Source organism: Dasypus novemcinctus, chromosome 2 (assembly GCF_030445035.2).
Source record: "Dasypus novemcinctus isolate mDasNov1 chromosome 2, mDasNov1.1.hap2, whole genome shotgun sequence".
Taxonomy (NCBI): Eukaryota; Metazoa; Chordata; class Mammalia; order Cingulata; family Dasypodidae; genus Dasypus; species Dasypus novemcinctus.
The window spans coordinates 97,315,038-97,342,516 of record NC_080674.1 but is presented as its reverse complement, the minus strand read 5'-3'; the positions used below and the strand labels follow the sequence as shown (position 1 = coordinate 97,342,516).

Here is a 27,479-nt window from a genome sequence, read left to right as displayed (position 1 = left end):
TTACAGTTCCAAGGCCATGTAATGTCCAAATCAAGGCACCATCAGAGATGCTTTCTCACCAAAGTCAGCTACTGCTGATACTAGTGTCCTGTCATGAGGCAATCAGGCAAGAGAGCCAATCTGCAGGCATCTCTCTAATTTCTCCTTGAACTCAGCTGTGACTGATCTGTCATTTCTCCCTGGGCCTTGGCTCCTTGAGCCTCTTGGGGCTTCTCTTCTTGAGCTCAGCTGTGAAAGAACCTGGAGACCTCTCTCTTACATGGCCAGGTCAAATGTGGCAGCTGCCCCCTTTCTCTCTCTCTCTCTCTCTTTGTTTCTATCAGACCCAGCAAGAAAGCGGGGACCCAAATAGGCACAAGCCTCCCTGACATAGTTCAATTAAAAACTCTTAATCAATCTTATTAAGTAATCTAATCAAAGGCCCCTAAACTGAATTTAATGCAACTAAAGTGTCCCACACTCACACGAATGGATTAGTTTAAGAACTTATCTCTCATTGCAAGAGGTTTTAACCAAGGGTCTGTGACCTTGGTTGTCCATGGAAAGATTTCAGGAGGTCCATGAGGTTGAATTGAAAAAAATCAACTTATTATCTTTACTTTCTCTGACCACTAACTAAATCTACCATTTCCTTCATTTATGAATGTATGCAATAAATAAATTACAGTAGTATTCATTGTACTTGACTGGCAAAGGGGTCCATGGAACAAAAAAGGTTAAGAATTACTGTTTTATTGGGATTCATAAAATTCAAACTGTCACAAATGGGACAAAGAAAAAACCCAACTACCAAGATGGCAACAAAAAGGAATGAACTAGTGATCCACACAAAAACACAGATGAATCTCAACCTGTCAACAGAAACATAGGTCTGAATGGTCTAAATGATGCAACCGAAAGGGAAAAACTTCTCAGATGAATAAGCAAGACTCAACTCCATGCTGTCCACAAGAAACTCACTTTAAATAAAAGGATGGAAAAGGATGAGCCAGGCCAAAATTTTACAAAAGAAGTTAATGTAGCTATATTAATATCAAAGTAAATCTCAGAAAAAGAAATATTACTAGGAATAATGAAAAACATTACAAAATAATAAAGACATCAATTCATCACGATGGCAAAATAGTCTTAAATGTATATGAAACTGAAAAGAAAGCTTCAGGGAAACGGACTTTGGCCCAGTGGTTAGGGCGTCCGTCTACCACATGGGAGGTCCGCGGTTCAAGCCCCAGGCTTCCTTGACCCGAGTCAGCTGTTCAAGCCCCGGGCTTCCTTGTCCCGTGTGGAGCTGGCCCATGCGCAGTGCTGATGCGCGCAAGGAGTGCCGTGCCACACAGGGGTGTCCCTCGCGTAGGGGAGTCCCACACGCAAGGAGTGTACCCATAAGGAGAGCCGCCCAGCGCGAAGGAGGGAGCAGCCTGCCGAGGAATGGCGCCGCCCACACTTCCCGTGCCGCTGACGACAACAGAAGCGGACACTTCCCGTGCCGCTGACGACAACAGGAGCGGACAGAGAAACAAGACGCAGCAAAAAGACACAGAAAACAGACAACCGGGGGAGGAGAGGGGAATTAAATAAATAAAAATAAATCTTTAAAAAAAAAAAAAAAAAAAAAGAAAAGAAAGCTTCAAAATAAAGCAAAAACTGGTAGAATTGCAAGGGTAAAGTGATAAATCAACAATTATAGTTCTATTATAATCTGTGGAACAAGTATACAGAAAATCAGCGAGAATATAGAAGACTGAATAAAATTACCAAACAATGTGACTTAATTGGCATGTAGGGAACACTCAACCCAAGAACAGAATTCACATTCTTTTCAAGTACATATGGAACATCCACCCAGACAGACTGTAGTATAGGCCATAAAACAAACCTTAACAAATTTTAAAGGACTGAAATCATACACACTATGTTCTCTGACCACAACATGAACTAGCACTCAAATGCAGAAAGATATATGGAGAATATGCAAATACTGGGAAGTACAAAACAAACTTGTAAATAACCAATGGATGAAAGAAAAAATCAAGTAGTATAAATTGAATAAAAATGCAAACAAAATTAATCCTGGTTTATGGGATGTAGATAAAGCAGTGCTTTGGGAGAATTAATATTAGAGAAGAAGAAAGGCCTAAAAATCAAGGAACTTAGTGTTCACCTTAAGAACCTAAAAGAATATAAGAAATTAATTCCAAAGTAAACAGAACAAAGGAAGGAAATACTAAAACCAAGTCCAGAAATCACAAGTAATTATTTATTAAATATTAATTTTTATATATTGACCTGTTATCATGTGATCTTGCTAAATTCACTTTTTAGTTCTAGCTCCTTTTAAAAATAAATGTTCAGTACACAGTCATATCTTTTGGAAATAAAGAAAACTAACTTTTACTTCTTTCTAATTTGTGTGTCATTTATTTTTTTTGCCTTATTGCACCAGCTTATACCTCTAGTAAAATACTGAAAAGAAACGGTCAGAGAGGGCATCCTTGCCATGTTCCAACCATGGAGTGGCGAGAAATCTTCCACCATTAATTATGACATTAGGTTTAGAGTTTTTTCTAGAGATGGCCCTTTTAGAGTTGAGGGTACAAAATCCTTAACAAAATATTTGTAAATAATATCTAGCAACATATTAAAAATGGATAAACACTATGATGAGGTGGAGTCTCTCTCTGTAGTACAAGCTTGATCTAACATCTGAGAATCAATATAATCCACTATAGTAAGAGAATAAAGAAGAAAAGCCAATTATCCAAATAAATGTGGATAAAAACTTTCAGAGCAATCCATTTATAATAATATCCTAAAGATGAAGCATCGAGGGGTAAATTTAACAAAACTCATGCCAGATTTTTACAGTGAAACTTTAAAATGTTAGTAACAGAAATTAAGACCTAAATAAACAGAGATATATACAGAGTTCACTGGTAGGAAAATTCAGTATTTTAAGATGTCAATTCTCTCCAAATTGACATATAGATTCAATATAATACAATTAAAATCCCAACTTTTTTTTTTTGTAGCAATTAATAAGCTGATTCTAATTATACATGGGAATGCAATGGATTCAGAAAAACCAAAACAATTTTAGTGGGAGAACTCATGCTATCTGATTTCAAAATCCATTATGAGGCTACAGTATTCAGAAGAGCATGGTTTTTATATAGGATAGACATACAGCTCAAAGGAACAGAATAGCAACACAGAAATAGACCACACAGATATAGTCAACTGATTGTCAACAATAGTGACAAAGTAATTACAGAGCAACTGGAACCCTCAAACGTTGCTAGTGGGAGTATAAATGTTACAACTATTTTGGAAAATAGTTTGGCATTCTGTTATATTATTAAAGATACAGTGGTAGGCTGAATTATGTACCACAGGAAAAAAAACATGTTCTTCATCTTAATCCCATTCCTTTGGGTGTGGAACCATTGTAAATAAAACCTTTTGAAGATGTTATTTTTTAGTTAAGGTGTGGCCCAACAGAATGAGTTGGGCCTTTATCTTATTTCTAGAGGCTTTATGAAGAGAAAGCCATGTGGAGAAGCAGAAGCTGGAAGTCAACAGAACCAAGAAGAGAAAGAAGACATAGCCATGTGATGGGGAAGGACAAGGGACCCAAGAACTGCCAGTCACCAGACTGACCTCACGAGGAAGCAAGCCTTCCAGCCTAGGAAATCATGAGCCAAAAAATTCCACATTAAGCCAACCCATTGTATGGTATTTGACATAGCAAGTAAACTAAGGGAAACTAAGACAATAAACTTGACATCTGGGTCACCAATTTTATTCCTAGTTATTTACCCAAGAGTAATGTAAACATGCCCAAATGAACACTTTTACTCAAATATTCTTAGCAGCTTCATTTTATATCAGCAAAAATGAAACACAACCCAAATGTCCATTAATGGGTGAATAAACTCTCATATATCTACATAGTGGAACAGTACTCAGAAACAAAAAGAAATGAACTAGCAATCCACACAACACAGATGAATCTCAAAAATATTGTGCTGAGCATATGAAATTATAAGGAATAAATACAATATCGTCCCATTTTTATGAACCTTTAAGGAAGAAAAATCTAATCTATAGTGACAGAAAGGAAATCAGTGGTTGTAATGTACAAGGGAAATTGTAGGATGATATATATTACAGATCTTGACTGCAGTGGAAGAAACTTGGGTGGATAAATCTGTCCAAATTCATCAAAACGCACACTTAAAATAGATGCATTTTATTGTTGATAAAATACACTTCAGGGAACAGATGTGGCTCAAGCAGCTGAGTGCCTGCCTCCCAGGTTTGGTTCCCAGTGTCTCCTGAAAAAAACAAAAACAAACAAGAAGCAAAACAAATGAAAAAACCAACTCAGGGAAGCCAATGTGGCTCAGTAGTTGAGCACTGGCTCCCCACATATGAGGTCCAGGGTTCAATCCCTGGCCCCAAGGACCTCAAAAAAAAACCCCAAAACACTTCAATGAAGGTGACAAGAAACCCCTCCTAAAAACAGTACCCATTTTAGAATACAGTTTACCATTAAGAAATCTTTTAAAAATATAATTTAAAGGATAAAATGAATGTATGATGGAAAAAGTATGAATCATGAAGTCAGCACTATATAATCCCAGAAAAAAAGCCTTTGTTATGATGTAGTACCTTACTTGCAAAAAATCTAAAAGGGCTCAAAACTAAAAACAAATTTCCCCCATTTAACTTTTTTGATATTGTTTGAGTAAGCCAGAAGACATCATGGAAGGTAAAATAAGAGATCATCAGAATAATCTAAAGCAATTTTATAAAATAGATTTTGTTCTTTTAGAGACACATACACTTATATGTCCCAAATGGCCTAATTAGGAGAGCAAAGTGTAAATCACCTGGCTCATTTGAACTAAATTAATAATTATGAAGAAAAAGAAAAAGGTATGCATGCAAATTAAAAGTGTTTTCTCATTCATTTCTTTAGCTTTTATAAGATTTATACCTTACAAGAGAACCACTTCGTTTATCAGCTCTAACAAGGAGGACAACTTTCCATCTGTGGAAGGCTCCTGGAGCACCAGTGCGTCTCAGTTCTTCACGCCATCTTTTAGGTGCAGATTGCATTTGAGTTGACAAATGGGAGTCTTTCTCAATTTTATATCCCCATTCATAAGTTGTTTCATCAAGCCATCTGCCACTTTGAGCACTATGAATTATGTAGTCCTTAGTTAGTACCCACTTTCCTAGAAAGCAAAGACACTGTCCGTCATGAAAGAATTTTGGTTCTGGTAAATGGTAAACCACAAAGATGAAACATCAAAAAAATTTCAACTTTTCTCAGCATATGACCTTAAGCTCCATTATCAACATTATCTTGGTAAGAAAACGTTTGTTTCTCTAAATTTTCATGATAGTAAGAGGCTCTACAATATCACTGAATATAATCTTTTTATATAACCACTATATATAACCTTTCCCATGGCAAATAAGTATAGTTCTAATAATGATAATTCTAAATGTTATAAAATAAAAGGTAAATAAAGTATAAAAATCTAAAACTAAGTCATAATTTAGGTTTATGGAATTTAGTATCTTATGGAAAAGAAAAACACAACAGGATGATCATTGTGCTTCATAGCATAGATAAGAGGAAGGGAGAAAGGGGATTATAAAAACACTGACTATTTTCAATAACATTTCAAAGAAACTTGACTGGGAGTAGTTGAGACTTAAAAAAGGTATAAATCTTGGGGAATTTTGTGCCAAATTTTTTTTGGTAAACTTGTTTTTTTAAATAAGGCACTTTTACTAAATCCTAAGTGAAATAAATATTTCTTTAAAATGCCTATTTTAATAGATTTTTCATGTGCTGCATAAATTTTATATAGAAAAAACCAAAATATTATATCAAACAAATATTCTTTGGAAAAACATTAGAAGAAAGATATTTATGTTTAAGCATGCTATTTTACAGAGACTAAAGTTACTTATCAAGGTGTATTTTCTTTTACATGTTTTTTTTTTTTGGAGGGTGAATGACAGCAGTAAACTTACCTGCTGCACAAGCTGCTAAAAATTTTTCACTCTTACACAGGCGTTCAGCTATAAGATGTGTACAATTTTTGTATTTCTAGAAGGAAAAATTCACATGAAGAAATGTTACTAAAGTAAAATTTCCTTTATAACACATGTTTTAAATTCTTACAATATCATGGAGCCATTTCATCATTCTTATTTTAATCACTCTATCATCATTTTTAATTCTGGTTGCTATTGGTTTTTTTTGTTTTTTTTTAAAGCTATAATTGAACATTTTGGTAAATTTTTGTACTCACCTCACTCTTAATAAAAGTGCAATCTAGTTTTAAAAGCAATTTGCCTAAAGCTTCCTTTTCTTCCATCTTAAATCCCGTCATCTGGATGATATGTTTTGGGGAACCATGTTCCATCTAATACATAAAACATAAAAAACATGTTAAAAGATATTATTTACAGAGTTGGCATTATTTTTTCTTAATAATATATGCTAAATAATAATAATAATGAGTGCTAAAACTAAAAACTAAAAACAGTATATTAAGCATACAATGAATAAAACATATATAGCTTAATTGTAAATACTAATGATGAAATTTCTTATATAAAATACTTTTAAATGTAATCGTCTCAAAATGTGACCTTAAATACAGTTTTTTTCCCTAGTTTGAATCTTTGAAGTTTGCAATACTATATTACATATATTACACTACAGTACATAGATGAAAGAAAGTAATTCTTCAGAAAAGGAAAAATACTTCTATGAATAGTAACATAATTAAACTAGTTGCATTTTAAAAGTACTATTTTTTCTAACAGAAAAAAATGAGAGATACATTTAACTTACTTTGTTTTTAAGTATAAATTATTAAATTATTTGGACCTACTGAAGTGAGTGTATAAAACAAAGTTTTCATCTTAAATCATACTATCTTTACAATGGAATGTGATAGAGATAATCAATTTTTTTCACAGTATTTTCTGTCAAAGCCAGAAGACACAATAAAATGAAAAAAGGACTAACTGGAAAACAGTAGAAATCAGTAGTCTTTTGAAAGCAATTTCCTTCCTTATTCCATGATTAAAAATGAAAATGAAATTAGATAGGGAGCAAAAAGGAAAGAAAGAAACACGGAAGAAACATGGGAGGTCCTGATTCAAACATTATGCAAATATGGGTATGTTAAAAAAACAAATCACAGAAAGTGGACTTGGCCCAATGGATACAGCCTCAGCCTACCACATGGGATGCTCGTGGTTCAAACCCCAGGCCTCCTTGACCCATGTGGAGCTGGCCCATGTGCAGTGCTGATGTGTGCAATGAATGCTGTGCCACGCAGGGGTGTCCCCGCCGCGTAGGGGAGCCCCACGCGCAAGGAGTGTGCCCTGTAAGGAGAGCTGCCCAGAGCGAAAGAAAAGTGTAGCCTGCCCAAGAATGGCGCCATACACATTGAGAGCTGACACAAGATGACACAACAAAAGGAAACACAGATTCCCGGTGCTGCTGATAGGGATAGAAGAGGTCACAGAAGAACACGCAGCAAATGGACAGAGAGAGCAGACAACTGGGGGGGCGGGGAGGAAGGGGAGAGAAATAAAAAAATAAATCTTTAAAACAAACAAGCAAACAAAAAACAAATCAGAACACAAGGCATTTATTCACATGATTATCAGAAAAACTGGGTTAAGGTAAACTTTCAAAGAATTGTGCATCACAGTGATGGCACACAATAATCGGTAGTTTCATTGTTGTTGTTGTTTGTTTGTTTGTTTTACCCAGGGCTCTCCTACATGGGAAGCAAGCACTTAACCACCGAGCTACATCCACTTCCCAATTGGTAGTTTTTAAAAGAACAAATTCCTCTAACCTAATCTAATCTCTTCCTATAATAAAATCATTTACTTGAAGCAAAAGAATTCACAAACATTCAGCAATGCTTTTTAATACCACATCATGTGACAAACTAATGGCCTAAGTCACAGATTAATTTATAAAGTAAAACAGGAAATTCATAGATTTAGATCCAAGTATACGTTTGTATGGGTATAAACAGTTACAAATGGACAGGTTTATTTATATTTATAAAATTGGTGATTTGATGGTTCTTCCTATGACCCTGCAGGATTAAGAAAACATTAAACAATAGCCTGATATGCCAATGAACTCAAAGACAGCACTACACAAAACTGGTTTGATATACATTAATGACCCAGAAAACCCAAAGCCCTTAGAAGTAGGGTCAAGTTTTGTAGGTCATATGTTCTAGGAATGGAAGCTAAAGAGCTAACTTCTAGGGAAGCCAACGTGGTTCAACTGATAAGAGTGTCCACCTACCATATAGGAAGTCCAGGGTTCAAACCCATGGCTTCCTGGCCTGTGTGGTGAGCTGGCCCACATGCAGCACTGCTGCAAGCAAGGAGTGCTGTGCCACACAGGGGTGTCCCCCGTGTAGGGAAGCCCATGCGCAAGGAGTACACCCCGCATTGAGCCACCCTGCATGAATAAAGTGCAGCCTGCCCAGGAGTGGTGTCGCACACATGGAGAGCTGACACAGCAAGATGACACAACAATAAGACACAGATTCCCGGTGTTGCCGAGAATGCAAGCAGACACAGAGAGGAGATGGGGGGTGGGGGTGGGAATGGAGGTGGGGAGAGAAATAAATAATAAAATAAATCTTAAAAAAAAAAGGTAACTTCTAGAAGTCTTTCAGCACATGAAAGAAAGTAAACATACCATAATGTATTTATACAAGGGGTATTTCTGGGGAAGTTATAGAACTTTCTAAAATTTAAGGGGGCATGGTCCTTCACACATTCACACACAAGATATTACATAAAAACAAAAAGAAAAACAAAAAAAGAACATTTATTTTTGACAGTTAAAATGTTTTTAGTGTCAGAAAAAATTTTAAATTATGCACTAGATTCTTAACTCAGTTACACTGAAAATGCTTTATTGTAATAATTCAAATAAAGTTTACTTACCTTAAACTATATAACACAACTAAGTAGATAATGACTGAGAACAGAGCTGGCCTCTATGTAGAGCAAACAACTGTCTCTGTGGTGTGGACTTTCCCAAAATATCTCTCACATGGGCCTATCCCTGATGCCTGAAATTCCTTTGCAGTTAGTGCCAGCTAGAAATGCAAATAAACCTATAGCACTCATCACTATAATAAAGAACATTTTACTGCGCACTAGCTTTTTAGGTCCTCGGATTCTTTATAATATGGCACTCAGCTAAAACATATATGGGGTAAAAAAAACATAGAGAACTGAGAGAACTCCGGAACACAGATTTGAATACACAGATCTGGTTTGAGAGTCAGACTGAGAAAATCGGTTTAACAATTGGGTAAAATAGGAAAGTGCTACAAAAAAGGAGGACAGGGATGCTGAAAGAGATCTATGCTAGTAAACTAAGGACAAACCTTTTCTACTCTGCATTCTTTTATGACCAGCCTGTATATAAAAGAACTTTGAAAACATAACTCATATTCTAAATTGTACATTACCATTAACTACAATAAATATGGCACTTATTTTTAAAAAGTTTTACTATCTACTTGTATCTAAGAACTCATGTTTTCTCCCTAAAATAATCTTTACAGAGATTTCTTTTAATTTTAGTTAATGTTTATTATAAAAAATTTGAAAAATACTACAAGTCATACAGAAAAATTAAAATCACCTCTATTTCCTTCATTCTGTAATATCACTGTTAATATCTTGGGTCTGACATGCAGATTTTTTAATGTGTGTATTTCTGTGTAAATAGTGTAGATGCATATAACAAAATTTAGTTATTATATAGTTCCGCATCTTAATTTTTATGTAAAATTATATCATTAACATTTTCCCATGCCACTTGAATTTCCTTCAAAATCATGGTTTTTGGGCCACATGACAAAAACTAGTGATTTCTTTAAATGTTTGTTTTTCTGGTGAATTATAGGAGAATCACTTCTGAAACTCCCCTCTTTGGAAGAGGATACGTCAAGCCCTGAATGCAATCAATATTTTTGCCTTGAATTCAAGGGTTTAAAGATTTCGTGATTTCTCTTATATAAAACATTTGCAAACTGAGAAAGTAAATCAATGCTAAAACAGAAAAGCATGAGGCTGGATTCCTGTTGTTTTTTCATGTTTTGAATCAAGATTATCTTCCTTTACCACCACTTTACTAGGATTCCTATTTTTAACCAATACTTTCATAGGTAAACACATGTCACAGTATTCATACTATACAAGTAAAATACTGTTTGGCTTAGAACGCAATAACTTCAAGTGGAGTTTAGGAATTCTGTCTCTTCCTGGTCAAGGAGCCAAATTAGTCCCTTGGCTTAATTTCATTCTATTGGCTTTTGGCATTTTTTAAAAAAAGATTTAGTGTCTGCTGACCCATCCTTCAGAGTCATACAACGCCTGTGCACACACACACACATATAAATAGCCATATCGATTGATTAATTGACAGAGGTCTCTAGCAGTGAGACTTCAGGGATGTTCTTATTCAATGGCATTACCTGGGAAAAGATCAGACATGAATAAGTATCTTTGATGGTAAATTTAGCAGCAGAGTGAGAAACAAATACCAGCCAAAGGACTGTGTTGAGAAAGAAATGAGAGGCTGAGAATGTTCAATCCATCCAGTGCCACATAAGACCCAAGCTGAACAGGAGAGGCTGTTTTAGAGATCAATGCGCCCTTAAGGGAGTAAGCTGGACCAAAGAGATGAGATTCTGGAGGAAAAAAAGAATGGATGGGCAGAAGCTATTGGTTAGCCAAAGGGGATGAAAGGCAAAACTTGCTTTGGTACCCCAGGAACTTTCGATTATTTAGTAGGGGAAGGATAAGCTTGAACAAGTAGGATTTAGTTTTACTGAGAACCTACTATGTACATACACATCATAAAGGTTAACTGCTTTCCTTCTCAACAATATAAATTATTGTTTTTATACAGATGAACACCTCTTCTTAAGGTACTAGGATATGGGTAACTAAGAAACTAGCTCAAGGGTATCCTGCTACTAAATGGTAAAACCAAGATTCAAAACTACATCTGTCTCTGCAGACTAAATGCCCTTTTTACAATACCAGCCTGGTTTAAATTTCAGAATTTAGTCTGATACTTTTAACCACATTATAATTTTACAAAGCAATTCCTTTTCAGTTAGTATAAGAGAAAAATACACTGCATGAAAAGGAAGGACTCTACCATGGGGGTGGGGATATAATTATTTATATCAGTAATATCACTGAAAGATTTAAACATAATTATAAATTAATTTCAGAAAAAATAACACCAATGACTAAAATTTCAAAGCATTTCTAGGAAAATTTAAAGATTACCTTTTCTTTTTCTTATGGAAAACAGAAAGCTCTTCATTATTTTCCTTTGAAAATGTATTTGGTGTTAATCACTAGATTAATTCATATGGGGTTTTCTTCCTCACCAGAAAAAACAAAAAACAAACCAGCTTATTGTTTTTTATTTCAAAGTAAGTTTGATGAAAAGCAGGCAAATAATACCTCAACTTAAAAGTTTCAGGGATACTTTACTCTTAATATGCCTTTATAACATGGGAGAAAATTTTACATTTTTTCATTAGCATATTTAATAAGAGTCAATTATAAGAATAATAGATAACATTCAATTTTACTTATATTTCTGAGAAAGAGCATTCTTCACTTTCTTCAGGCTTTATTATTCAGGGCCTACATAGCATTACTGATTTTATTTTAAAATGTTTTGTTTAAATAGTAAAAAGACTCAGAATAATATAAGAAATACTTGAAATCGAAAATATTATCTAATGAAGCCATACTATTCCTTGTCTAAAAACCACTGTCTTCATACATCAGTGGCAATTGTGTATGACTAAGATGAAATTTTGAGTTTTGAATTTGATTGTGAAAAGTACCCATATTTGATGATCTTTTCAAATATTGTTTCACATAATTTATGCTTTCTGCTCAGGGAAGCAAGAGTGTGTTCGAAGATCATATAACTGGAACTCAAGTCAACTTGTTAAGGTATAAGAAAATCTGGATTTAGAAAACAGAACTAATAGGGGCTTACTTGCAGTATTCAGCACTAAATCTTTACAAAAAACTTTTTTTATATATTCAAGTATTTGAAACCCTAGCTCATTTAAATTAAGAATAGAAAGGAATAATCAGATTTACTCCTCTATACAAATCCACTCCAAACTATCAATTATTTGTTGAATACCTGCAATATAGATTAGTCAAACTTTCCTAAAAGGAGAATCTGGCATCTCTGTCGATATTTCTAGGAACTGAGGCACAACGGAATAATATAAACCAAAAAGTTCCCAAGGTGTATTGTTTGTTGGATGTATTTTGTGAATTCAGTTTAAATATTCATTTCCAATGTGTCAATTAAAAAAAAATTGTCAAAAAGGGGCCTGGCGCTTCCAAAATCAAGCTCCATCAAATTCCTGAGTCAAATGCAGACATGGAGTACCCAAGGTAGATCAAGTTTTTGTCAATATTTAATCAATCTATGGAAGTAGAAGTCGTCTCAGCTAACCATTCCGACTTGTTTCCAGCGTTAAGGCAGCTGAGGTATTATAATCCCCAGGAAAACAGACCCTTTCGGGAAACGGATGTGTGTTTATGTATGTGTGTTTAAAAGCTACAGTAGCAGCAGATATGATCGTTGTCATTTGGATATATTAAAAAATTCCGCTAGGGAGAAAAGGATGACACAATTTACTTCGTCACAGGAAGGTGGGCCTGGAGGATTCCAGCTACATCCATTTACACTAAACTACAGAGAGCAGTCAAGATTCTGGGACTCAGGGTGAGGCATCCCAGTCGGTACTATGAAAACAAGAGATGCAGGTGGCCCTAGGCGCCTTCCAGGCTGGGAAACAAACTAGGGAGCTGCGCAAACAAGACGTGCGGAAAGCAGCGCTGCAGAGCAGAAGCGCTCCGCGGTAGTCTACGCCGCCGCCGCCGAGCGGGCGGAGCGGGGCGAGGTTTGCGGCTGCAGCCCACCAACAAGGCGCTGAGCGCAGCAAGCCGGGCGAGGGGGCACGAACAGCGGCTGCGGAAAGCGCGAGAGGCGAACACCGCTGCTGCCCATCTCAGCCCCTTCCCAGCCTCACAAGTGGGGAGAGGCAGAAACTTCAGGGAGCATGGCCCGGGGAAGAAACAGCCCCAGAGAGGCACAGTACAGTGTCTTCGGAGCTGAGGACCTTTACCTTCCCTGCCGGAGTGTCTGGACTGCTTCTCGGGGGTGTCGGTGACGGCAAGGGCGACGACTACCGCTGCAGCACACGCAGCTTCCCCTAATCCCGGGTCTGGGTAATAATTTCCCGCCGCGCGCCCGGCGGCCCCGGAAGCAATTGTGCGATTTCCGGGTGGTTGTTAGTGACGCTCTCGAGCCGTCGCCAGGGAGGTGTGAGCTGGTTCGCCGCTTGACTCTTGTGGCTCCCAGGTCAGTTCCCTGCTGGATTAGCGCCACAGGTGGGAGACTGGTAAGTGATTTTTCTGGGTTGTTTCCTGGGCCTGATATTTCTGTCTGGTTCGGGCTTCTGGTCGGACCGGAAGCGGGCAAGGATTGATCCAAACGGACTCTCCATCCAGCAACCTGGCGCTTGACCCGCTGTGCGGCGGAAAGGCCCTGGGATCCCGTTTCTGTGACTTCTCTACTCGTAGTGTCCGTCTCTAACTTGAAACTCAACCTCGTGTACCCAAGAGTCGTTGGATAAGGCTGACGACACCGTGTACCTCGACGCGGCTTAGTGTAGAGTCTCTCTTCCAATCATCAAGGAGTTTCGTTAATCTACATTGGCAGCGTTTGATCACTCTGGATTCTAGAGAGCTGCTTTCCCATCCTTTCCTGAGTATTGCTTGCACAGTGCTGGGCTGCCATGCCAGGGAGGCAGGCAGCCGGCTGAAATGGACGCCTTCTACAAAACATTTGGAAAGTGGGATGAGGAGGTCCTTTCTGACTTAAAATTAATTTAATGTTCCCGCTGAAGTTTGAAGTTGGTGAGGAGAATACTCCTTGTTCTCTTGCCTGTTATTAGATGAGGTGAGAACAAGCTTATAATTTCATGCATGGGCTTTAGATATCCGTTTTACCCTTTGGGAACTAGTCATTAGGAAGTCAGAAGGGAATGTTGCCCTCTGCTCCAGTCTTCCTCAAGGTAGGATTTCAGAAAAGTAAGTAAGCCAGAGTAGTTCTAAAGAGAGTGAAGAGATAATGTGAAGAAAAGTGCTTGTTTAAAGATTTGAAAGATGTGTTGTAGCGAAACTTGGTGGCTTCTCTTGATTAATACAGTTTCTTTAGGTCTTACTCATCACTTTATATTCATAATTGCCGGTTTGTTTGATTTTTTTTTCTTCGTTCATAAAAGGCAGGTGATGCTTTTCCAAAACAACCAAGTCCCAAAAGGGAAGTTCTAGGCCAGTTTACTCTACAATAAGCACAAATGTAACGTTTAGTTCAAGGCCTCTGAGACATCAGACATCGCTTATTAAGCTTTGAGAGTAATGCAACCATCTTTTTTGGTAGCACATTGATCTTCTAATTTCCTTTGGTTAATAATTCCACAGACTTTTATAATCTACCAATTTGGTCCCATTTTTGTCATTTTTATTGAATCTTGCATTTTTTAATTTCTTCATTTGAAAGGATTTTAAATTATTTCAGGGAGATTACATATTATTTCTATATAGCATCTAGTTTTAAACAGGCATTTTGTTTTAATCATTGCTATTTGTGATATCTCCATTCCAATTAGTATAATCACCCAGTAATACTAACCACAAGTAACTACTCTCTACCAGGCATTTTATTTCGTTTTATTTTTTTAAAAGATTTATTTATTTATTTTTCTCCCCTCTCCTCTCACCCCGGTTGTCTGTTTTCTGTGTCTATTTGCTGCGTCTTCATCTTTGTCCGCTTCTGTTGTTGTCAGGGGCACAGGAATCTGTGTTTCTTTTTGTTGTTGTTGCATCATCTTGTTGTGTCAGCTCTCCGTGTGTGCAGCACCATTCCTGGGTAGGCTGCACTTTCTTTCGCGCTGGTCGGCTCTCCTTACAGGGCTCACTCCTTGCGGGTGGGGCTCCCCTAAGCGGGGGACACCCCTGCGTCGCAGGGCACTCCTTGCGCATCAGCACTGCGCATGGGCCAGCTCCACACAGGTCAAGGAGGCCCGGGGTTTGAACCATGGACCTCCCATGTGGTAGACGGACGCCCTAACCACTGGGCCAAGTCCGCTGCCTACCAGGCATTTTATATTCATTATCTTATTTAATGCTTATTACAACTCAAAGTAAAGGCCAAACTATTTTCTACAGCAGTTGTACCATTTTGAATTGCAACCAGGATTTTTCCTTTTATTGCAGACGCTTGTGGTATCATCTCTAAGAAATTATTACCTAATTCATGTACAAGAAGATATTTATACTTCTGTTTTCTTCTAAGAATTTTATACTTTTATCTTTTACATTTAAGGCTTTGATCCATTTTGAGTTAATCTTTGTATATTTTGGAGATAAGGGTCCAACATCATTCATTTGCATGAGCATTCCAGTTGTCCCAGCACCCTTTGTTGAAAAGACTATGCTTACCCATTGAATTGTCTTGGGACCCTTATCAAAAATTAGTTGACCATAAATATATTGGTTCATTTCTGGACTTTTAGTTCTACTGCATTGATCCCTATGTCTATCCTCATGGTAGTACCATACTCTCTTGTTTACTGTTACTTTGTACATAGTAAGTTTTGAAATCAGGAGTTACGAGGGCTCTTACTTTATTTTTCCTTTCCAAAATGTTTTGGCTATTCTGAGACCTTTGCAATTCTATATTAATTTTAGAATAAGCTTGTCATTTTCTTCAAAGATTCAGCTGAGATTCCTTTTCCAATTTGGATGTCTTTCAACTTATTTTTCTTGCCCAATCGATCAGGCTAGAACCTCTAGTATAATGTTTAATAGAAGTTTTTTTCCTGATCTTAAGTATGATAGCTGTTAGTTTTCCCTAACTGCCCATTACCAAGTTGAGAGAGCTGCCTTCTGTTCCTAGTCTGTTGAGTATTTTTATTATGAAAAGGTATTGGGTTTTGTAAAATGCTTTTTTGACTCTCTTGAGATGATCATGTGATTTTTGTTTTTTATTCTGTTGACTTGATATATTACATTAATTGATTTTTGAATTTAAACCAACCTTGAATACCTGGGATAAGTCCCACTTGATCAGTTTTTTTTATATATTACAGGATTTGGAGTGCTAGTATTTTATTGAGGATTTTTATGTCCATTTTCAGAAGAGATGTTGGCCCATACTTTCCTTTCCTTGTGATGGCTTTGTCTGGTTTTGGTGTCAGGGTAATAGTTGCTTCAAATAATGAGTTAGGAAGTGTTCCTTCCTCTCTATTTTGGAAGAATTTGTGAAGACTTGGTGTTGGGGCATATTCCGGTCTCAACCCCAGGTCCTGTGGGTGTGAACCCATTTGTAAATAGAACCTTTGAAGATGTTATTAGTTAAGGTGTGCCCAAACAGAATGAGAATGGGCCTAAATCCAACATGGTTGAAGTCCTTAGAATTAAAAGAAATTGGACACAAAAGGAAACTCCACAGAGAGCAGCTAGACACTGGAAATCAATGAAATCCTGAAGAGAAAAGAAAAGATGCCTCCATGTACATTGCCATGTGACAGAAAAGCCCCAGAATCTCAGATTGCTGGCCAGCCAGAAGATACTGAGCTAGGGAGAAAGCAAGCCTTCTAGGCTCGGAAACCATGAGTCAATAAATTCCTGTTGGGAAGTGGACTTGACCTAGTGGATAGGGCGTCTGCCTACCACACGGGAGGTCCGCGGTACAAACCCGGGGCCTCCTTGACCCGTGTGGAGCTGGCCCATGCACAGTGCTGATGTGCGCAAGGAGTACCGTGCCACACAGGGGTGTCCCCACTTAGGGGAGCCCCACACACAAGGAGTGCACCCGGTAAGGAGAGCCGCCCAGCGCGAAAGAAAGTGCAGCCTGCCCAAGAATGGCGCTGCACACACGGAGAGCTGACACAACAAGATGACGCAACAAAAAAAGAAACACAGATTCCCAGTGCCGGTGATAAGGATAGAAGCGTTCACAGACGAACACATGGTGAATGGACACAGAGAGCAGATAACTGGGGGCGGGGGGAGGGGAGAGAAAAAAACATCCTGTTGATAAGCCAACCCATTGTATTTGTTTTAGCAGCTTGAAAACTAAAACACTTAGTATTAATTTTTGTTTAAATGTTTGATAGGATTCTGGGCCTGGGGTTTTCTTTGTGATAAGTTTTTTGATTACTGATTCAAACTTCTTATTTATTTCAAGTCTCTTTAGATTTCCTATTTCTTCTTGAGTAAGTATTACTAATTCGGTGTCTTTCTAGGAATTTGTCCATTTCATCTAAGTTATCTAATTTATTACCATATAATTATTTATAGTATTCATTTATAAAACTTTTCATTTCTGTAAGCTCAGTAATAATGACCTCTTTACATGTGTTGTGGTTTTTTAAAAAGGAATTTACTGTACTCATCCACAGAAGGTAATGTGGTATCCTGCAAAGAGGACTGGATTGATAGGAAATGAGAGCACCTCATATTAACTAAGTGCTCACTCTCTGCCATGCAGTGTTACATTTTATTCACATAGTACTATGGGATAAATATTATTATCCTCTTTTTACAGATGAGAAAACTGAGGCACAGATAAGCTTTTGTAAATTATCTAGGTTATATATAGTAATAAATGCCAGGGTTAGGATTTAAACTAAGGCATCAGACTCTAGAGACTAATCTTAACCACTATGCTATACTGCCTCGAGTTGGATTTAATCCCGGCTCATCTACTAACTAGGTATGTGTTCAGGGAAAGTTATTTCTCTTGGAATTGTACTTCTCATTTATAATATTTTGGACGTTAGATCAGATCATCTATAATCCTTTCTAGCTAAAGTGCTTTGGCTATAGACTCCCAAGTATTATTGGAACATAGCAGTTTCAGTATGCTAGAAACCTTCCATGTGTGGAATTTTCCAGGCATTTATCTGTGCCTTACACATTAGTAGACACAATTGATCATGTTTTTGTAATGGGAAGAACCAGACCAAGGAGTTAAAAAATCATGGCCATGCTGTATACCAGCGTGTCACCCTAATAAGTCACTAAATCTTTGTATTTATGTTTTCATGTGTGAAATGAATCCACTGACTGCTGTGAGGATAAAGTAAGATGATTGAACATACTGCCTGGCATATAGTTGTAACTAAATTAATATTGGTTCTCTCTCCCCCCAGTCTTGTGAGGATAAAATAAATGCTTTGTAAGATTTATAATGCTTTATAAGTTAAGCAAAGGTTGGGAAGCTTTTCACTTACACTTTAGTATGGGAGATAAAATTATATGCACTGTTACTATACATAAGCAACAATTTATATACTGTTATTAAACACAAAATATGATGGAAGCACAGAAATGAAATTTTACTTCAGGAGGGCTGATGAAGAAGTTTTATGAAGGTAATGTTGAATTTGAACCTTAAAGGGTGAGGATTTTGAACAGGTACAAGAGGGAAAGAGTATTCCATTGGAGAATGCTGAAGCACAAATCAGAAAAGAGAATAGTGACTACCTTACTTTGGATATGTAGAGAAGGCTAGTGATAAAGCTATGCAAAGTACAAAGTACAAAGCTGAGTTGAGGACAAGTTGTAGATAGCAATGTGGCCATGTTAAGATGTTAGACTTTTCACAGTAAGTACTGATTTGTGTGTGAAATCATGATGGTGTGGAGGTGAGGGATGGCATTTGTTTTCTTTGTTACCAAAATAATAACCATTTGTTACAGAAATATTAGAATTTACAGATATGCACAAAAGAAAAAGAAAGAAATGAAAAGTTGCCCATTATCCCACCACTCAGTAGTAGCCACTCATTTTTTCTGTGTCATAACAGATTGTGTATGTTTTTTAAAATAAAAGTGATATCATGCTGTGTTAGTCAGCCAAAGGGGTACTGATGCAAAATACTGAAATTGGTTCGTTTTTTATAAAGGGTATTTATTTGGGGTAGGAGCTTACAGGTAACAGGCCATAAAGCATAAGTTACTTCCCTCACCAAAGTCTATTTTCACATGTCGGAGCAAGATATCTGCCAATGTCTGCGAGGGTTCAGACTTCCTGGGTCTTGCTTCTTTCCGGGCTCAGGGTTCCTCTCTTCCTGGGACTTGCTTCTCTTTGCTCTGTGAGCTTACTTCCTGGGCCTCCAGCTTAAGGCTTCAGCATCAAACTCCAACATCAAAACTCCGACATCAAAAACTCCTGACTCTGTCCTTTGCCATGTCTTTTATCTGTGAATCCCTAGGCACCGAGGGGTGGGGACTCAATGCCCTAATGATGTGGCCCAGTCGAAGCCCTAATCATAACTTAATCATACTCAGGTACAGACCAGATAACAAATATAATCCAATATCTGTTTTTGGAATTCATAACCATATCAAACTGCTACACCTTCTAACATATTGCCTTGTGACCTATTTTTTCCATGTGATATATCATGAATCTTTCCATGCCAAATTTACTTCTATAAAATAATTTTGAGGGTCTGCTTACTATTACATTTTATGAATGTGTTATAAATTTTCGAACTCTCTTCTCACTGTTAAATAATAGTAAAATAAATGTTTCTATCATAAATTATTTGACATTCATATCTATTTTATTAAAAATTACAGAAGGAAAATATCATCTACTGGTCATATACACATAATGGTTTTGAGGTGTATTGTGGCATTAGTCAAATTAATATTTTTTACCAAACATATATAAACTTGTTGTACAATATTCAGATGGTATGAAAGGGTATACAATGAGATCTTTGCCTCCCTCCCAAGCCTATGCCCCATCAAAGTAACAGCCTATTACAGCATTCTAATTCTTAGAAGTACTATGGAACTCATGGTACCTTAGTAAGGATTAGAAAAATACACCTTTTCCTCAGGGTGATAAACTCACAGGACACATGGCTTTACAATCAGACTGTGAATTAGATTTCAGTCCCTACTCACCCTCATCATTTGGACATTTTCATACTAGGCACAACCTGCTACTATCCATAAGACAACGATAAGCAATAAGCAATGGTGTTTCCTTCTCCAGGGGTGCACATTATTATGGGTTTCTTGTGAATCCTTCAGAGGATACAGCACTGATTTTTATCAGGTCAGTGGCTACAAATAAATACCTTACACTTCAACCCCATCTGTGTATGTGTTTTAGATATGTAAGATTTTGGACAATACTGCTAACTTTCATGTCCCCTTTTGGGTATTAGAGAGAGAAAGGAAGGGTAGAGCAAGCAAGGCTATAGTAAGCATGCAGCCAGAGCTGCACTGGTACCCAAAACATTCAGACACAAACACGTTTCTCTCTCTGTTTTCTCTTGGGCTTCCCCAGGATATATCGTTAAGTGGGAAAGCCTAGATTGAAGTGCTTACCTTTATTGTGCTTCTTTTATCCATTCAAGCACCTTAATAGACTGACAGAATACAGACTGTAGGCATGATCCACTGAGAGGTAGAGAGGTCCAAAGGAGTAGTAGCTCAACATTCCATTGCTTCAGGGACCTGACAGACACTCTGCAGTGAATTTATTCTCTTAATATTCATAAGAACTGAAAATCCAGTTTCCTACTTTTAAAAACTTATTTTCAAGTCCTTACTGCTGGTTTTTGTACATAAAATTAGCAGCTTTCACAATCAATTGTAGCATTTTATCCTACAATAAAAATACGTGTTTTTATATTTAATGACTGATAGAATTTCAACATATGGAGCCTATAGGGAGAATTTCACTCTTAAGTTACATCTAGAATTCTTGTGTTTGAAAATGAATATTCACATACTGAAAAGAAATGACATGCTTTGTAATACTGATGCTATACTAACTAGTTAAGTTAGTAGTTTACACACAAATTCAGAGACACCAGGAATATGAAAGCAGCTATTTGACTATTACTTTGTAAAAGCCAAATACAGATTTTTGCTGAATACTGAGGCCGACGTCAAACCTTAAGTGCATCTCCAGAAACATACACATTCTATATTAAAAGATTTGATAAAGAAAATGGAAACTAAAAAAGAGGCAGTTGTCCTTTTGATTAGATAATGAGATATAATGTAAAATGACAGAATTCAGAGAGAACCTGGGTGAGAACACAAACTCAAGCACTTTTTTTTTCCTTCTTAATTTTTTTTTAAATGTTACATTCAAAATCATGCACTTTTAGTATTTACAATCTTGAAGAAATTATTAAGTTCTTTCTCAGTTTCTTCATATAAATGGTAATAATGCTGACTTTATGAATTTATTAGGATTAAATATGATAATGTGTTAAAAGGTACAGAGACACCAGAAAAATATTATTAAGGGCCTATCTACCGTTTTTTTTTTTTAATAGTCTTAAATGTCTAAAATAGGACCTGTGGTTCCATTTCTGAAATCACACAGACTTGAGTTCAAATTCCAGCTCTATCACTAGTTGTGTGACATTCAGGAAAATTTCTTTTCCTCCCTAAATATGTACTTCCTTATCTGTAAAACAGGAACAATAGTCATGTCTACTTCATCGGACTGTTGTGAAGATTAAATGAAATAATGCATGCATATAGCTTAATACAATAACTGATGTAAGCACTTCGTTAGTTTAAATCTCCTGAGAAAACATGCCAAGAGACAGTTAGAAATGCACTGATATTCTACTATAAAACTGTCTTGACTAGAATAGAAGAAATTGTAGCATTGAGGTGGAGCAAGTGGCCACAGCAGTTGCTGAAGGCAGGGAGAGGGAAGAAGAGATGCGATGTGGGGCATTTTTGGGACTTGGAGTTGTCCTAAATGTTATTGCAGGGTCAGATGCTGCATGTTATATATCCTGCCATAACCCACTGAATGTGCTGGGGGAGAGTGTGAACTACAGTGTAAACTATAATCCATGTGGTGCAACGGTGCTCCAAAATGTGTTAGCCAAGTGCGATGAGTGTACCACAATGAAGGGGGAAGTTGTTGGTGTGGTGGAGTGGGGTGAGGGGGTGGGGGTATACGGGAACCTCTTATGTTTTTCATAATGTAACATTTTTTGTGATGTATGTATCTCCAAAAAATATAATTTACAAAAATGTTGGGGGTGGGGGGTGGGGAGTGGGTTATATGGGAACCTCTTATTTTCTTTAAATTTTTTTAATTTTTTTGTCTTTACTTATTTTTTTAATGTTATATTAAAAAAATATGAGGTCACGATATATCCCCCACCCCCCTGACCCCACTCCTCCCCCCATAACAACAACCTCCTCAATCATCCTGACACATTCATTGCATTTGGTGAATACATCTCTGAGCACCGCTGCACCCCATGGTCAATGGTCCACATCATAGCTCACACTCTCCCACAGTCTGCCCAGTGGGCCATGGGAGAACATACAGTGTCCGGTAACTGTCCCTGCAGCACCACCCAGGACAACTCCAAGTCCCGGAAACGACCTCACATCACATCTCTTCCTCCCACTCCCTATCCCCAGCAGCCACCATGGCCACTTTCTCCACACCAATGCCACATTTTCTTCGATTACTAATCACAATAGTTCATGAATAGAATATCAGTAAGTCCACTCTAATCCATACTCTATTCCTCCATCCTGTGGACCTTGGAATGGTTGTGTCCACTCCACATCTATATCAAGATGGGGCTTAGATTCCACATGGATGCTGGATATAATTCTTCTGCTTTCAGTTGCAGGCAGTCTTGGCTCCCTGGTGTGGTGGTTGACCTTCTTCACCTCATGTTAGCTGAGTGGGATGAGTCCAATAAACCAGAGTGTAGGAGTTGCAAGTCTGTTGAGGCTCAGGGCCTGGCTATCACATGGTCAGTCCAGAGATTCAAGTCCCCTGGGTATACATTAAGCCCCAGCACCAACCTCTTATTTTTTTTAATGTAATGTTCTGTGTGATCCATTACCTTTAATAAAAAAAAAGTGTTAAAAAAAAAAGAAGTGCAAGGGGTTTACTGGTATAACTGCCTTGTGAAGCATAAAGGAGAGGGAGCAGGAGTAGGAGGGTTAGGTAAGTAGAGTGCCAAACTCCAGCACTGTTCTAAGAAGCTTCAGCTGGGCCATAGGGAGTCCTTGAGCTAGTCTTCTGTTAAAGGAATCCTGTATTGCCATAATATTTAATGTAATGTCACCTATTCATAAAAATAATTCACAGTTTTTACATACTTTAATTTACAATTGTATTTGAATGTCAACAGTTTTGTTAACCAGAAGAACAGCTGAGAATCAGAAGAACTATTCAGTAATTGGAAGAAGCGAACATTAGCTTAAGCAACTGATTTTTTAGAATTAATTGAAGTATATCACTCATACATAAACAAACAATAAGTGTATAGTAATAGTTGTGAACTTATAAAACAAACATATATAACATACAGGACTCTCATAACTCACCCTACCACCAATACCTTGCATTGTTGTTAAGCATTTTTAACTAATGATTAAAGAGCATTATCAAAATATTACTACTAACCAAAGTATTTTTCCCCCAGCCCACCCTATTATTATTATCTTTATATCATATATGAACATACATAAACAATAATGGCATATAAAAGTTGTGAACTTACAAAGCAAATGAATAACATCATATAGGGGTCCCATACATCAACCCTCCACCAATACCTTGCATTGTTATGAGACTTGTGTTATAAATTATGAAAGAATATTGTCAAAATCTTACTACTAATTATAGTCCTTATCTTATATTTGTTGTATTTTTCCCCCAACCCACCTGTATTAGTCAGCCAAAGGGGTGCTGATGGAAAATACTAGAAATCTGTTGGCTTTTATGAAGGATATTTATCTGGGGTAGGAGCTTACAGGTACCAGGCCATAAAGCATAGGTTACTTCCCTCACCAAAGTCCATTTCCACGTATTGGAGCAAGATACCTGATGACGTCTGCCAGGGTTCAGGCTTCCTGGGTTCCTCTCTTCCCAGGTCTTGCTTCTCTCAAAGCTTAGGTACTTTGTTTCCTCCACAAGGTCAGCTGTAGACACTGAGGCTCTCTAGGCTTTGCCTTTCTCTGCAAGGTCAGCTGTAGACTATCAGGCAAATGGCTCTGTCTCTCTCCCCAGGACTTCTTGTGTAAGGAGCTGTCTCTGTTCCTCTGTGTTCTTCTTCTGGCTCAGTTCCTCTCTTCCCGGGGCTGGCTTCTCTTTCCTCTGTGTGCTTACTTCCCGGGGCTCCAGCTCAAGACTCCAGCATCAAACTCCAAATCAAAACTCCAATATCAAAATCCTTCCAACTCTGTCTTTTGCCATTTCTTTTATCTGTGAGTCCCCACCCACCAAGGGGTGGGAACTCAACACCTTACTGATGTGGCCCAACCAAAGACCTAATCATAATTTAATCGTGCCCAGGTACAGAACAGTTTAAAAACATAATCCAGTATCTATTTTTGGAATTCATAACTATATCAAACTGCTACACCACCCTATTATTACTTTTTAAATGTATTTTTTATGACAGAAGTTGTAAATTTATAAAACAATCATGCACATGTACAGAATTCCCAAACAACATCCCTCTATTAACACACTACACTGGTGGAACATTTGTTACAGATAAGATGATATCATCTGTTACCATATCCATAGTGTACATTTGGCACACATTTTCCATGCTACCCCATTATCAACACAGTATATCTTTTGCATAGATGCAAGAATATTATATTATTATAGATCACTCCAGTTGTATTTTTCCCCTGCTTCTCTACATTCCCAACACCCTGCAGTAGTGATGTACATTTGCTCTTAGCTCACAAAGGACACTCTTGCATCTGTGCCATCAACCACAATTCTCATCCACCTCTTGGTTTACTGTGCTATTCAGTTCCTAGATTATTCTCTAGCATTCTGTTAATTGGCATTTACATAATGTATTAGTCAGTCAAAGGGGTGCTGATGCAAAATACCAGAAATTGGTTGGTTTTTATAAAGGGTATTTCTTTGGGGTAGGAGCTTACAGATAACAGGCCATAAAGCATAAGTTACTTCCCTCACCAAAGTCTATTTGGAGCAAGATGGCTGCTGACATCTGAGGGGTTCAGGCTTCCCGGGTTCCTACGTTCCTGGGGTTTGCTTTTCTCTGGGTTCAAAATTCCTTTCTTCCTGGGATTGGCTTCTCTTTCCTCTGAGAGCCTACTTCTCAGGGCTCCAGCTTAACTCTTCAGCATCAAACTCCAACATCAAAACTCCAACATCAGAAACCCTCAACTTTGTTCTTTGCCATGCCAACACCCTACTGGCACAAGAGGCTTACATAATTCCTTAGTCAAGTAAACCTATGAATTCAATATAATCTAATATGCCTAGAGGAGAAGATCAGTTTATAAACATAATCCAATATTTCTTTTTGGAATTCATCAATAATACCAAACTGCTGCACATACCTAGATTACCATTTCCAGCCACATCCCCATTTATAAACCAGCTGTTACTCATTATTTGTTACCATCCACTCTATACATTTCCACACTTTTACAGTAAAGCTAATTAAAATTTCTGTATACATTAAACATTAGTCCAATCCGTCCTCCTCTTATCTCCTTAAGAACCCACCACTTACCACCAGGTCTTAAAGATATTGCCCTATACTTTCTTTTAGAAGCTTTATGGTTCTAGCTTTTAAATTTTAGGCTTTTGATCCATTTTGAGTTATTTTTTTGTATAAGGTGTGAGATAGGGGTCCTCTTTCCTTCCTTTGGCTATGGATATCCAGTTCTTTCAGCACCATTTGTTAAATGGACTATTCTGTCCAAGCTGTGTGGGTTTGAGAGGCTAGTCAAAAATCATTTGACCATACATTTGAGGGTCTGTTTCTGAACCATCAATTTGTTTCCATTAGTCTATGTGTCTGTCTTTATGCCAGTACCATGTTATTTTTACCACTGTAGCAATGGTAATATGATTTAAAGTTTGGAGATTAGGGTTTGCTTTTCCTTTTTAAGATGTTTCGGGCTATTCAGGACCCCTTACCCTTCCAAATAAATTTGATAATGGTGTTTTCAATTTTAAAAAAAAATGCTGGTGGAATTTTTATCGGGATTGCTTTGAATCTGTTTATCAATTTGAGTAGAATTGACATCTTAATGATATTTAGTCTTCCAATCCGTGAACATAGAATGTTCTCCCAGTTATTTAGGCCTTTTTAAAATTTCTTTCAACATTAATTTGCAGTTTTCTGAATACAAGTGCTTTACATCATAAGTATTGATTTTTGACATTAGGTGTTTAAACCCAAGATTGCTGTCTGCATTTCTGAATGTAGGCAGCCAATAAATATACCATGAAGCTTAAACAGCTGAATAATATTAATACTCAAAAGTTGACTCTTGGCTTAAACTTGGAGTCTTTTTCCCTCCCTACCTGAGATACCTCTGTAGCTTATAAGATCAAGGTATTGTAGTTTTGTCACACACCCCCTCCCTTTTCGTTGTTGATTTGTTTTTTGTGAGAAGCAATTGAAAAGCTCAACCAGCTGAGTGCTTTTCAAATGGTGGGTCATGACCCATCCATTTGGTGAATTACAGCCTCCATTCTTATTTCAGATATATGTGTTTCAGGGTTTGATTATAAAATATTTGTTATTCTGCATCAATTGAATTTTACAACAATTGAGATAAACTAATTTCCTTCTACAAGAGGAAATGAGGCCTAAATGTTTTTTTAAAGTTTATTTATTTTTTTCTCTTCCCTTTTCCCCCACCCCAGTTGTCTGTTCTCTGTGTCTATTTGCTGTGTCTTCTTTGTCCACTTCTGTTGGTGTCAGCGGCATGGGAATCTGTCTTTCTTTTTGTTGCGTCATCTTATTGTGTCAGCTCTCCTTGTGTGCGGCACCATTCACAGGCTGCACTTTCTTTTGTGCTGGGCGGCTCTCCTTATGGGGCACACTCCTTGCGTGTGGGGCTCCCCTCCGCGGGTCACCCCTGCGTGGCAGGGCACTCCTTGCGCGCATCAGCACTGCGCATGGGCCAGCGCCACACAGGTCAAGGAGGCCCGGGGTTTGAACCGCGGACCTCCCATGTGGTAGACAGACTCCCTAACTACTGGGCCAAGTCTGCCGCCCTAAATGTTTTTTTTAACTTGCCAAGATAATTCAAGAAACTTGACTTGACCAGAAGCTACTGCTTAAGAATCTAAATTTAGTACTCTTTCTTGTTATCATGCTTCCCAGAAAGGGGTTCTTATTTGCTCTGCTTAGCACACACAATACACTGTTTTCTATTTGACTAATTTGATAGTACTTTTCGGTCACTTTCACTACTTGTTGGCTAAGATTTGCTTATGAGACCTTTCCT

The 27,479-nt window shown here is 37.6% G+C and overlaps 2 protein-coding genes across 20 annotated transcripts in view; one reads left to right on the top strand and one right to left on the bottom strand.

Annotated features, from left to right (window-relative positions):
• SLF1 (SMC5-SMC6 complex localization factor 1) overlaps positions 1-13,417 on the bottom strand; it is an 83,946-nt gene extending 70,529 nt beyond the window's left edge. For 7 of the 13 annotated variants that reach the window (XM_058276276.2, XM_058276278.2, XM_058276281.2 and 4 more), the window contains exons 1-4: positions 13,272-13,403; positions 6,333-6,446; positions 6,052-6,127; positions 5,000-5,240 (exon numbers count right to left, since the gene is read on the bottom strand). In XM_058276276.2, the coding sequence (XP_058132259.1) occupies positions 5,000-5,240; positions 6,052-6,127; positions 6,333-6,446 (431 nt within the window). In that variant the 5' untranslated portion in view covers positions 13,272-13,403. Of the gene's footprint in view, positions 1-4,231; positions 4,335-4,999; positions 5,241-6,051; positions 6,128-6,332; positions 6,447-11,391; positions 11,491-13,271 lie in introns of those variants that run through there. The other 6 variants (XM_071209027.1, XM_071209030.1, XM_071209032.1 and 3 more) reach the window with 3 other exon arrangements.
• Positions 13,399-27,479, top strand: part of KIAA0825 (KIAA0825 ortholog) — a 447,444-nt gene continuing 433,363 nt past the window's right edge. For 4 of the 7 annotated variants that reach the window (XM_058276267.2, XM_058276254.2, XM_058276256.2 and 1 more), the window contains exon 1: positions 13,399-13,547. Coding sequence is in view for 1 of the 7 variants with exons in the window: in XM_058276247.2 (XP_058132230.1) it covers positions 14,103-14,107 (5 nt within the window). In the remaining 6 variants the exon portion in view is untranslated. Of the gene's footprint in view, positions 14,108-27,479 lie in introns of all 7 variants that reach the window. The other 3 variants (XM_071209013.1, XM_058276251.2, XM_058276247.2) reach the window with 2 other exon arrangements.